At 44.2% G+C, this 13,283-nt stretch overlaps 1 protein-coding gene across 1 annotated transcript; it reads left to right on the top strand.

The window, feature by feature from the left end:
• Nucleotides 1–10,169: 10,169 nt before the first annotated feature.
• On the top strand, nt 10,170–12,367 carry LOC147879534 (uncharacterized). Its single transcript, XM_087372117.1, has one exon. The coding sequence runs from the start codon at nt 10,541–10,543 to the stop codon at nt 12,044–12,046; it is 1,506 nt and encodes a 501-aa protein (XP_087228243.1). The 5' UTR covers nt 10,170–10,540; the 3' UTR covers nt 12,047–12,367.
• The last annotated feature ends 916 nt before the right edge of the window (nt 12,368–13,283 follow it).

Raw genomic sequence — 13,283 nt, 5'->3', positions numbered from 1 at the left:
ATGTAGAGAGGCATTAACAATTGAGAATGAAAATGCCAACGAATTTAGTTGGATGTTAGTAGATGAGAGAAACACACCTATTGAAATCATGCCCATCTTCAAAAAAAAAAAGAAAAGAACATACATCACTTGGACAAGGGAGCACAAGGATGCGTTAATGTCTATAGTACAAGAGCATGCAAACCAATCTACCAAAGAGATGGCCATAGCTTATAATACACACTTTCCACACAAGAGGTATACACTTCGATCCATAATGAAGAAAATATATAGACTCCAAGAAAGAGAAATGCATATGACCATAGAGACACATGCTAAGAATATTGACTTACATGTTGGAGAACCTAGGTGCAACACAATCCATGACGATAGGACCCACTCCGATCCAATGACCTTACAAAGAAGAGACGAAAATAGTAGTAAAAGGAGAAGACAACAAATGATGTGGCAACATCAATAAAGAACATGTACCATGAAAAGATAGGGGACATCCCATAATTTCCTTACATTAGTTGTAACATGCTCGCATTTGAGAAGAATTGAATGCCTATCAAGGAAAATAGTGAGGTTCCTACAACATTTACAAATTGACATGCAAGAAGAGAAAGCCCATGAGAGGGCTCTATGTGATCAGTGCTTCAAGATGGCTAATAATAGCAAAGTACCAATATTCTCTAAAAGAACATGATGCTCTCGAGGAAGCAAACTGAATGACATTGAGGCTCGTTTGCTTTCCATCAGAATCATTTTTGCACAAATGTGAGAACTCTCACATGATGGACATCATGGCCTACCAGGTAGTGTAGTAAATGTATTTACAGATGTGGATAGAGATCAGCAACCTCTACCAAGGTTTCTCACAAACAATAGCATAGTGCTTGTTGGGATCGAGAGTAAAACGAGCTATAATCACAATTATGTGAGCAATGTGGTAAGACCAACACTAACAATGAGAGTGCTAAATGAGTTACTAGAAAAGAATTTTATAAGGAAAACAAAGTTGAGTTAAATGAAGCATGTCTTCAACACATTACTCAACTTCAATGCCAGCAACAAGATGAGGATGCAAGCATCGACATCAATGACAATTTTAATAATGATGGGAATACATACACTGACACACTAGCACATGGACTGTATGTGTAAACATGCATGCCTCAGGATCTATGGAGCGCTCTAAGGTGGATGGAACCGATGTGGAAACATGGTTAAGAAAGTGCTCATGACATGTACCTCAAGTCAAAGAGGTTCCAAGATAGATTATCTTGGACTCATAAATAGAATCTTGAGTGTATGTGTATTTCTCTATTCAACAATACATGATAGGCTTCTTATATAGAGAGATCCTTTAGAATAGTCAACACTTGTGGGATCCTCTGATCCACATTTCTCCTTGTGGATATCCTTGATCCACATCTCCACAGCATGTAGTACACATCCTAGGATGGCTACTTTAATTCTTCCCTATACCATACCTTAACCTCTAATTATGGAGCTTCCCTTCATGGAGGTCGATCAAAGAGTTGAGTCAGTTGAAGATAGGTGGATGCTGTGTTGAAGGAGATGTCTCGTTGATTGAAGACTCAATGGAGGAGCCATCTGCTTTGTGTTGTTGTATTGCTGGTCATCAGAGGAGTTGTTGAGGAGTCGACTAGAGAAGTGCATGGAGTGGCAATTGTTGGCTAAGACTTGGAGGAGATCATTTAGCGTGGGCAGAGAATCGCTAACTCCTAATCTGTTCCACTAGTGCTCACACATGCACACCCAAAGTGCGATAGTTGTCCTATGGATCAAAGAGGCACCAATCATGGGCACATCATCAGATGCAGAATTAATAAAATTTGTTGCCAAATACATTTCATGTGACCTGTAGAAATTAGACTTAAAGAAGAAATAAATGCAATCACTCAAACACAGGAAGACATGCACAAAGAAAGGCAACAAATGCAGATTTGGATTCCCACGACCACCAATGAAGGAATCAATGATTATACATCTAATTCATGAAGAGGTACGATACTCAACAAACAAAAAGAACATGAAACACATATCCAAAGCATTGTCCGACCTTGCATCCTCATAGTGTAATTTGAAGCTTTCCTACAATATGTCGGATGCACCGAAGCTGAATACATAGATGCAATTCGAACAACAATATCACAACCAACAATTCTCCTTGAAAGAGAACCACGAGACATATACATGAAAAACTTCAATCCAACAATGTCGAAAATGTGGGGTGCAAACATAGATTTTCAATATGTGCTACAACCTCATGGGGCTGCGGCTTATCATACATCATACATGGTAAAAATAGACAAAGCCACAATGGATCAATTAAAAGTGTAATGGCATAATGCATGCAAGAAAATGCACCAACAAATGAGCGTATAAGGAAAATATGTAATGCTATTCTTAATGCACAACAAATAAGTGCACAACAAGCCATATACATTCGTTTGCCAATACCATTGACAAGCATCACAAGAGAGTTCACAGACATAAACACAAGTGCACCAGAAGATCATACATTGCTTCTCAAAAGACGGCAACAATTAGAGAAAATGCAACCTAACACAATGAGGGCATTTTCTTTGACGACATAATTACCAAGTATAAAAGATGAATTGGCAATAGGCAACACACCTTCTTCGCAAAATTTGCCAATGAGTACAATATCGTAAGATTAGAATGCATAAAACAGAGAAGACCATGAATCATAAGATTCAACAACTATAGCAAGACAAAAGATCCAAAAAATCACTATAGGGAAATGTGCCCACTATATCTACCATTTATTGGAGCAGAGAACATATTAGGAGATGCATACAACACACGGCATGACATCTATGAACAAGAAAAGACAACAATTAATGACAACATGAGGCAAGCTCTTAACAAATGCCAACACACCAGAACTACCTCATAGTACAACCACAACGAACACCTCAAACAAAACAAAAAATAATGAACTAGAGGTAATGAACTAGAGGACTACGACATTGGTGTGGACATGCAATCAACCAAACATAGAAACCAATTCCTAAATGCATACTTCAACACATGCAATCTCATGGACAACTCTAAGTACTATCAAATGCTACGAACATTAAACGATGACCAATGTTTGATAGTAGAAGACTTGATGTTTGATATCAAAATACTTGACGTTTGATAGCAGAAGACTTGACGTTGAAGAAAATATTGAATCCAAAACAAAGATTCATGTTACTCCTCTCTGGGGAATGCACGGAAAGGAAAAACACACACTTTATTACTAGCGGTTCAATCCTTTTGAGGCACTACTTGCACAATGAAACAGATGATGTGGACCTACCCAAAGCATTGTTGCTAGCATATATAGGGACAGTAGCTCGCCACATTGGAGGAACAACAAAGCACTCCACACTTCATTTGCCATTATTAACATCCACTTACAATACTCTCGCTACAGAAAAACTACAATAACTAAGCTCATTATATAAGAACTATAGTTACTAGTCCTCGATGAAGTGTCCTTAATTGGGCAAAACACATTCATAGCAGCAGACATGAGACTACGAGAAATAAAACATAACCATCATGAATCTTTTGGAGGATTGCATGTAATCATTTGTGGAGACCTTTGCCAAGCCATCCCAACAAAGAATAGTTGGGTATTCTTTGACAAACCATCGGCATTATCAATCATGTCATGCTCGTGGAGACAAAATGTATGCTAATACAAACTACAACAATTGATGGGACAAGACAACCTCATCTTCTTGGAGGTACTCAATCTAATATGAATATGAACTCACACAGAGGAAGACATAAAATACATCAATGACGAATTCAACAGAAAGCCTTCATGCAAAGAATTGATCATCAACCATCTATTCTACGCTAACAATGTGCATAATAATGAAGTTTTCAATCTACTTACTGCAACACCACACATTATCAAAGCAATAGATAGGAGGAACAAGAGTGCAACGAGAACAAAAAAATCCCTATTGATCCCAAGGCAACAAGGGGATTACACTATGAGCTCAAACTAAAGCCAAGAATGCTTGTGGAGATATGCTCAGGTAACATAGACATATTAGATGGATTAGTAAACAGTATGGAAGGAATATTTTAGCATAAAAAGTAATAAGTAACATGCACATCATGTGGATTGAATTCAAAAATGTGAGAACAGGAATGACAACAATGTCAAGAAACTCTACAGTCTACAATAATAAAACACTTACCATTAGACACCATTGCATCGCATAGATAGAGAGTTCCAATTGGGAAATTTTACATGAACGCAGTATGCCAAACACAATTCCCAATTCAACCTGCATCAAGAAGATTCACTATTCATCGTGCACAAGGACTAACAATGGACACACTAGCATTTGACCCAACAAGCATTACATTACATGGTCTCGTATACACAACTCTATCGAGAGTAAGAGACACATGAAACATTTACATCATAAACACATTGCAAAGCAAACAAATCAAGGTCGAACGCAGTGTGCTACAAGAGATAGATAGGCGCCAAGATGGAACCTCCACGAACTTGACTTATCCAACTCTTCTAGAGTGTTTGATTTCCACATGATGTTTTTTTGAGCTTGCTTTCATGGGTTTCTTTCATACTGAATAGAATTCTTTTTCATGGGAAAAAAAAAAGTGCAAACGATGCCCACATATACCAAGATACGACTAATATCAACCTCATTGGTACCATGTTTGGGGGGGAAAGGCTAAGAGATATGGACACGTCAATTTCAAAAGCTTGATGCAGTTAAGAAAGCGGAATACGAAAAATGGAATTCCAGAACTAGAGTTGTTTGAAAAAGTTTGTGAAGCATGTTGTTTCGGCAACAAGAAAGAAAGAAAGAAAGAAAGTTTATTAAAGTATTCGGAAGACTAATGGGTTTATGAGAATGTGAAAAACCTGATACAATGAGCTGTGGTTAGTGGAGCTACTAAACGAGCATCCACACCAATACAAAATGCAAAAAATAGAAAATGGCAATACTAATTCCTAAGTACAACATAGTCATGTCAATTGTCGACTATATATATCAAATCTCAACATCATCATCGACATCATCATAATCATCATCATCATCAGCACAGCAGTAGGTAGGACATCAAGATGGATGAGGTAGTGGAAGTGGAGGCATGAAATCAGCAATAGAGCGCTGTCGTCCCCGCAAGGGTGCAGTCCTGGTACGTCTCAAGGTCGTAGCTCTACGTCTAACCAAGGCCACTGTGACCCCCGTCGGTCGAGCTCCGACCCTAAACAAGGATGGGATGTCCCCAAGTATGATCTGTGAGTCAACCCTCTATATGAGCTATCGGGTCATAGGCTCCGGATCACGGTCATGTCGAGGTCTTGTCTCGTGGGGATCTATGTGATCTAGCTGAAAGAACTCCATGATAGAGCTCTGAGAGGTATCAGTCGAGGAAGAAGTCTGCTCCTATCTCCGTGCTTGGAGTATCCTCTCACGGTGTCTAAGTACCTCATGAATGAAACCAACCAAACATCGTTGGTCTGGGTAGGAGAGGAAACGGGCTAACTATCTCTGAAAAGGCAGTAAAAACACCCTCAGATCTCATAGTAAACAAGACACCTGAAGATGAAATGCTCCTCTATCTCAACCTCTTGCATGTCACATAGTGTGCATATGTGCCTCTCCTTGGGTAACTGCTTTGCTCGGCCGCTCTTGAGATGAAGTTTGTGTGAAGAGACTCGGAACTGCCCAAGAGAGATCCTCAACAAGTGGGGTAGGTGAATCTGCGTGTATCCTAGTGGATCAATGAAACCCTCCGCTGTGATATGTAAGAAGTGATCTCTGTAGAAGCCCAACTTCACTGGAAGATCACTCGGGCCCAACCAAGTCTGGAATGTGTGTAGCTGTAGTAGATCCTCACGGATAACTTGGTTGACCTCGTGTGATAGGAGGGGAGAGAAAGGAGCATCCATGTTGTACTGGAATGGAGGTAGTATGTCCATGTGGAGCCCTGGTCCCGCAAACCATCTCTCTGTGTGTGCATACCAACACCTCTAGTCTCCCCCTGCTACTAGTGCCATAGAAGAGGACAGTCTAGCCATGGTATCTTGCTATGCCCGGATCTATAATCCCCATACTCCCTGACTCAGTACAGATACGTAATGACTTGAAATGTAGCATCTAGCCGTAATGGGGGTGGCCCAAACTTCACTCGAATGATTTGGTGAGGGACTAATGGCTTACCACGAATCATCTATCATAACATGAGAACCTATAGCCGCTCTACCCTGGCCCACTTTGTATCCGACAAGTCTGGGCCCCTAGCATGGACTGCCATACATCCCTGGTGGGCGGACCAAGGAGACAAAAAGCAACCCTTTGGTCTGTGGATCCTGAAAGTGAGAGTGGAAGCACTGCCTCTCTAGTCTAGCCAATGAAGCATATCCTCTGCTCAAGCATGCATGCATCGCGGGTCTCATAGTGAAGATGGGTTCGAAAAAGACGAACCCCAAGATAAGTGTATGATGAAACTACCTCAACAGGGGACCCATCAAATGCGAATTGCTCCTCGTGCATGACGACTCGAGATGTATTGAATATCATAACCTTGGTTTTACCCAACTTGACCTTCAAATCATGAGACTCACAAAAGGACTGTAGTGCATCAAGGTGTCTCTGGAGCCCCTCTGTTGAGGAAGACAAGACAACCACGTCATTTGCATAAAGCAATATCCGGATCAGTGTGCTCGCCGCGAGAGAGTAACCTACCCCCTGTGTCTGCATCACTGTCTCGAGCTCGTCGATGTAGAGACCAAACAAGGTGGGTGATAATGGACACCCTTGTTTGACCCCGATAGTGCTCATGACTCGTCTGTCCATCCAAATCCTATCTGGACTCTACCTGAAACTCGCTCATAAAGTGCATGATAGCCCAAATGATCTCCTGGTGGTAACCCAAATCCTGTACGCATCGTATGAGGCGGGCTCTTGGAACGGTGTCAAATGCCTTGCAAAAATCCACAAAGCAACAGTAAACCCTCTGCTTCCGTGCCCTCGCCTCCTCGATGATACATCTGAGCACGAGAATATGGTCCATGGTCCCATGATCCCGCCTAAAATTGGCCTGTCTCGTTGCTCTAAGTCCTCGACACTCCGCAAATCTACTGATCTCAGAATCAAGTACTGATGCATAAATCTTGGACATGACATGTCCAATCATAATGGTCATGTAGTTCTCCGGGCTCATGGGATCCCCGGCCTTGTGGATGGGTGAGATAGTGTTAATGGTCCAGGTGGATGGAAACCCCAAGCAAACAGCTTCATTAAAAAGTTTGGCTAAGATTGGTGGGACTAGGAGGTTAATCCCATATGCAATGAACTCAGTGCATAGTCCCTCATGATCCTTCACTCGGCCATTATGAAGTTTCATTACAGCATCCTTTACCTTCCCCCTAGTGAAGAGGGTGCAGGATGTGGGGCGTGGCATATGTGATAGGTTAGGGGCTGGCTGATTTGGGATATCATAGAAGCGTGCATGCATAATCAGACCACACCTGAGTGTCAGTGAGTGGTGAGGGGGACCGTCCCTCTAGAAATCTCTGCTAGAAGTCCTTAGAGTTGTTACTGAACAGAATGTTCAGTAGCTCCTCCTCATTCCAGTGCACAAAGTCAAGTTTCTTCCTGCATACCAGTCGACGGTACAGCGTCTCTGGTTCACTCAGAAGGCTGTTTTTTGTTTTGAATCTGAGTTGACGGTGTAAAGCCTTACACTCATCATCGTACCAACTATTACAGGGTACGGTCCTAGGTGGTGGTGGGCAGGTGGAGTGGGTGGTGTGGGGGAAGGCATGAAGAGCAGCCTCATGTAGTGAGCGAGTGACTAGGGCAGCACGATCCTCTAATAGGGGTATAAAGTCAATGTATGCGAGAAGTATGTACAGATGGCCATAGTAAGTAGGTGAGTGATCGCGATCAAAGCGTACATCATGGTAAGAACTCAATAGGGTAGAAAGTGATGTGCGACGGGGGGTAGAAATGCTAAAGAAAAGATAGGTATGATCAGCCCTTGGAGGGAGAGGTGCTACAGTAAAGTCAGTGATCCGAGATGTGAAGGCATGGGATCCCATGATGTAGTCCACAACATTGAAACCTCCCCCATGTGGAAAGCACATGAAGTCACCTGATGCAGGCCATCTGTCAAGACCATTATAGATAATGAGATCATGCATCCTGCCGAGGTCTAATAGGGCCCACCCATAAGATGTGAACGGTCCTCGTCTATCACCGAAACTCGTAGCATACATGCCTCCTCAAGGTCAATATCTGGCAATAGGGTGGAATCATCCCTGAAGTCGAGGAGTGGTGCCTAACGAGTGCCTGTCCTCGCGTTGAAGTCCCCAACTAGGAGGACTTCTCCGCGGCTAGAGAAGTCAACAATGGACTGATAAAGAGCAACAAATGGGGATGTCTCATCCTCCCCTTGAATATCTCTGGCAAAACGGGAGGTCTCGGGGGAGAAGCAACACACTGCAATAAACAAATCCCAGCTATCCATGTGTCGAATCCAGATACAGAGAAACTTGGAGTGTGGATCTCTTTGCTCCACTGAGATGGCCCCCGAAAGTGTGGATTTGTAAAGGATTGCGACTCCTCTTAACCCTCGAACCCCTCCTATATCCCTCATCTCATCTGTGTAGGCCGACCAGTTCCAGATGGTACAGGATAGGGTCTTGGATTACTGAGTTTCATAGACCCCGCCTCCCTATGCAGGAGGAGAGGTGGGTGCTCGGCAGGGGCCTGTAAGGAGTCGTCCATCTCGTATTATTGCCCACTTCCCCTCCTTGTGGGCCTGATCCCGCTGTTGCAAAAGAAAACGCCTCTCCTCAACCTGTAGTGGAGTGAGGTCCTCATCCATGGAGATTGCTGGCTAGTCTCGTAAGGCTAACCTAGGACGTAAAGCCGAAAGTTGTGCCTGGGCATCATGGAACAAGGGGCTGCTCTCAGTTGGGGTCCCTCCCTACCTGCCATGCTCTCTCAATCCTGTGCTCAGTCGCCCCTAGGGTAGTGGTCACGAGGGCCGTCGCATCTGCTATCGGTATAGCCTCAGTGCGGGGAATCCCACGTACTCTGATGTTGAGAGCCTTGCTAGCTCTTTGCTGCTGCTCCAGGAGTCTAGCCGAAACAGCTACCCTTGCAGGTTCCTGTTTGGCTACGTCGACCCATCTGAATGTCTCCTTGATGGTAGATTGCATGCTCGCAATCTGTGCCTCCACAACTGGGGTGCTCCTTGGGACTATACGTATAGCAGTGACCTCCTGTCGAAGCTACGAGATCTCCTGTCTGAGCCCCTGAATAAGATCAGCCTAGTCTCGGATAGCTTGAGACTGCTCTTGTATGAGGCGTGCATGCTCCTGGGTGAAGGGTGTCTGCTCCTGTGCGAAGCGTGAGATCTCCCTCTCGCACTCTCTGATGCTCTGAACCTCCATCAGCAAGTACTCCCAAGCCTCTGATGGGTCAGCTTGTCTGTGCTCTAATGAAAACTGAAAGGATTGTGGCATGAAAGTGTGAGGATGAGACTGGAGGCTGGGTGATGACTGGGTGAGATGGGTGCGGTATGGAGATGATAGTGTCATGGAGGAGGCGATCCCAGCAGGGTGTGGGAGCGTGGGTTGACTGAGAGGCAAAGGGGAGAAAAAGGTCGAGTAGTGCAGAACAGTGCATGACCCCTCCAAAGTAGGTGTCATAATCGGAGAGAGAACTATAGTGGGAGAAGAAGGGAGAGATGGAAGAGATGGTGTTAGTGACAACCCCTCTATCCTAGGGGAGGGTGGAGCAATCGATGTCATGGGTAGGGGTATATCAGAGCTAGTAGCTGTAATTGTAGAGGCTGTGGACGGAGGTGGAGCTGAAATTGGAACTAGAGCTGACGCTGAAGCTGAAGCTAAGGCTGAGGATGAGGATGTAGCTGAGGCCCAGGCTGAGACTGAAGCTGAAACTGAAGCTGTGACTGAAGATGAGGCGAAAGTGGGTCCCGCCTTTACTTTGCTGTCCACTGTGAGTCCAATGCACTTGTAGTGTGTGTTCACATCTTCGAGTTTCAATTGTGTATGTTTCTTGGCTTTGTTGTCATCTTTCTTGGTGGCTTTATCCGTATCCTTGCCACCTTTCCCCATTTCGTTTGACACACCCGTGTTCAGTGCAGGTCTTAGCGCAAGAGCCGGCCGGAGTGGGAAGAGAAGCACCTCTCGAACACGAGTCTTTTGGGTTTCATTCACACGCAGTCTTTGCGAAGGACGGGCTTTTCGATGGGAAGAGCGCCATTTTTCTGTATTTCTTTCTTTGCGCTGCCGTTGCTTCTTCGCCAGAATGCTCTGTTTCTTGCAATTCTTCGGATCACGACGGAGATGACAACAATCCGTTCGTTTCAATCATTCCGGCACTACATGGCGCCTTTCGACAAAATTAGATAGGTGCGTTGTGTTTCTAGTACCATTTTGTGCCGTTTTCCTGCAAAATTTCGCTCTCCTGCCTCTCCCTCTCGGACCATGAAGGCGTCGGTGAAATTCAGAGACGAGAGGAGCCCGCTGCTCCGTGTCAAGGTCCCTCTCTGTGTGGCCGGCTTCCCTTTGTCATCCGGTGTTGTCTTAGGTGACGGCGAGGATCTCTCCGTGCACCTTGGAACGCTTTTTGATGCTGGTCCTGTTTTGAAGGTCGCTTACAAGCCCAATAATCCAACATCTCCTTTGTCTCTGCTTTTGAAAACGGGTATCAGACCATGGGGCTCTCCAAACGGCGCAGCACTCGCCATGACAACCGAATTGAACTTGCTAGGGAAAGCAGGGCCTATTTTCTCGATGCATCTGAAGCCAAGGCTTGGAGATTTCAGCCTCAGCAAGCAATTGAACTCTCTGAGCCAATTACATATTGGATTAATGGCAGAGGCGCGAAACGGCGAGGTTGAAGGCTGTGACCTTGACTTGAATGCTCCCACGCCCCTGAAACTCGAGAAGAGCTATCTATTCACCCCTATGCCAAAGCGGAATTCACTCCACAACGGCCATGCGTTCGTCCTCACAAGCAATGGCATATGTGAGGTTTCAGAGAGGGTCGAAGATTGGGGAAACGATTCTGAGAAGGTTGTTGGATCGAGTAATGTCGGGATTGAAGGCTTGAATCAAGTTAACAGAGGACAAGCAGGAACGAAGCCAAATTTGCACAGCTTCCGGGAGAGTCAATCTGAGCCAGGGAGTCCGGCTGCCGTCTCCCTCGGTAGTGATGCTTTTCCGAATGCGCAGGAGGATGTTCTCCCGGAGGTGGTCCAGAAGCACAGCGAATCTGTCCCGGTACCTCGGCGCATAGGCATCGATGGAAGCTTTAGGGGCTGGAATGTGAATGCTCACAGCACTTTGCCCTTAGGAAAGCAAGCAGAGTTGAAAATTCTTTGGGGCCTGAAGGTGCCTTCTCAATTCACGCAGGGATGGGGGACTAGTATGTCGAATTTCACATTACCCTACCTTAGTATGCAGAAAATCAGTATTGCGAGTTTGAACTCGGGAGCCGAAACGTCTAAACGCCTACAGAGTTTACCAGCACCTGCTAAATGCGGTCAGCTACAACCATTGGCAACGACTGCAGAAATCCGTGAGCTATCGCAGGTGGCAGCGCTCTGCGGCTCCATGAAGCGGCATCTTCATTTGCTATATGCTGAAAACAACCTTCTCAAAAAAGCTATGGAGGAAATGAAAAAAGAATTTGAGCCTCGGGGGAGAGCAATGTCATGGAGGCCTGTCGGAGCTTTTGCAGAGGTCCTGGTGGAGGAGCAGACCATCACGGGTCTCAAATCTGTGGACGATTTACCAAGGGAAAATGGAGCGGTGAATAATAGAGCAGATGTAAATAAGAGAAAAGACCGGAGGGATGAAGCTAGAAAGGAGCCGAATGAGAACAAAGATGTAGTTTCTGAGAGGAGCAGCGAATTTTCAGGTGCTTCAGCTGCTGTCGGAAGTAGTGGGAAAACTCTGTCGTCTCGAAACAAGTCTTTGCTAGATTAGAGCTCGTTCTCAAAGCTCTAGTCACATCTCCTGTGGGACGTGGTTCAATCCAGGAGGCCAAAGTGTCTGAAGGCAGCTTAGCTTTACGTAGCTACATTTTGTAAAAGGCTTGGATATCTTCTCGCTAGCAAGTGTTTGTATATAGATACTGTTGCTGCTTGCTAGGCTAGATTTCTCTATTCTGTTTGAGAATGTACAGTGACGCTTCAACGAATTTTTGAAGCTCGTTATTGCTGTAATTTTCGCCTCAATTGCAGGGCGCTTGCTCCGTAACTCTCCTTGCAAATGATATAAGACGCACAATCCGGCATTCATTTCTCACACGAGATATTAGTGATGACAAAACTAAAGGTCTTCTTGACTTCTACACAGAAATGATGATAAGATGTCACGATAGTTTTTCATCTTGAGGAATCTTATCGGGGGCTTGAATTGGGACTTTGCTATTTTCAATAGCATGGGAAATCAGTTCCTAGAAAATTTGCATGATTTTCCAACAACAGCATTGTATAGTCCTTCTGAATTCAGGTACTGGATAAATTGTAGTTGGTTTCAATTGCTTATTAGCATCCGACTATGGTTGCTTCAGTGCAAAACTTACAAGGTCTTTTGGCTTTGGTTTATAGAAATGAAATGTTTACTGGGCCATTTGTGGTATTGGACTTCTGCAGAGGACATCCTTCTCCCCACCCTGACGTTTGTTTGAAGAATTTTTGGGAAAACGAATAGCTTTATGTTAGCAGATGCTCCCTTTATGTTGTATTTTGTGTCTCATAGCTCTGTGCAATCCTATTGTGAATCTTTGAAGTTGTATGATTAAATAGAAAGCAATGAAGTTTTAAGTGACAGTCTTGGTGTTTCCTTACCTTGTGAAATATAGGAGTAAGGAAGATGCAATATTTGTGTCATCTGCTATGGTTCATGTTTGAAGTATCACTGATGTAAAATAAGACAAATTTGCTAAATTTTCAAAAGATACTTATTTTCTGTGAGAGAGTTTTCTTCATGTTTTTCTAAAATTTTCACAAAAGAACTGATGTACTAAACCAGTATTGGCAATTTGCTTTTGCCAAAGAATTATTTTCATTTTTCTTTCCTGAAGAGGAGAGAGAAGGCAGCGAGGCATGTTCTGTGTTTGAGGAAAATCCGACCTTATTTGTTGGAAGGCAATGGCCTCTACCCTTGTGGGCTGAATAAGTGCGTGTTTAGAGGGCTAAAGCCCTTGTGAATGTGGATG

The sequence above is a fragment of the Dipteris shenzhenensis genome, chromosome 33, assembly GCF_047967505.1.
Source record: "Dipteris shenzhenensis isolate YYH24624 ecotype China chromosome 33, Dip_SZ_1.0, whole genome shotgun sequence".
In the NCBI taxonomy this organism is placed as follows: domain Eukaryota; kingdom Viridiplantae; phylum Streptophyta; class Polypodiopsida; order Gleicheniales; family Dipteridaceae; genus Dipteris; species Dipteris shenzhenensis.
Note: the sequence above shows the minus strand (reverse complement) of the source record. Positions and strands in the feature narration are given on the sequence as shown.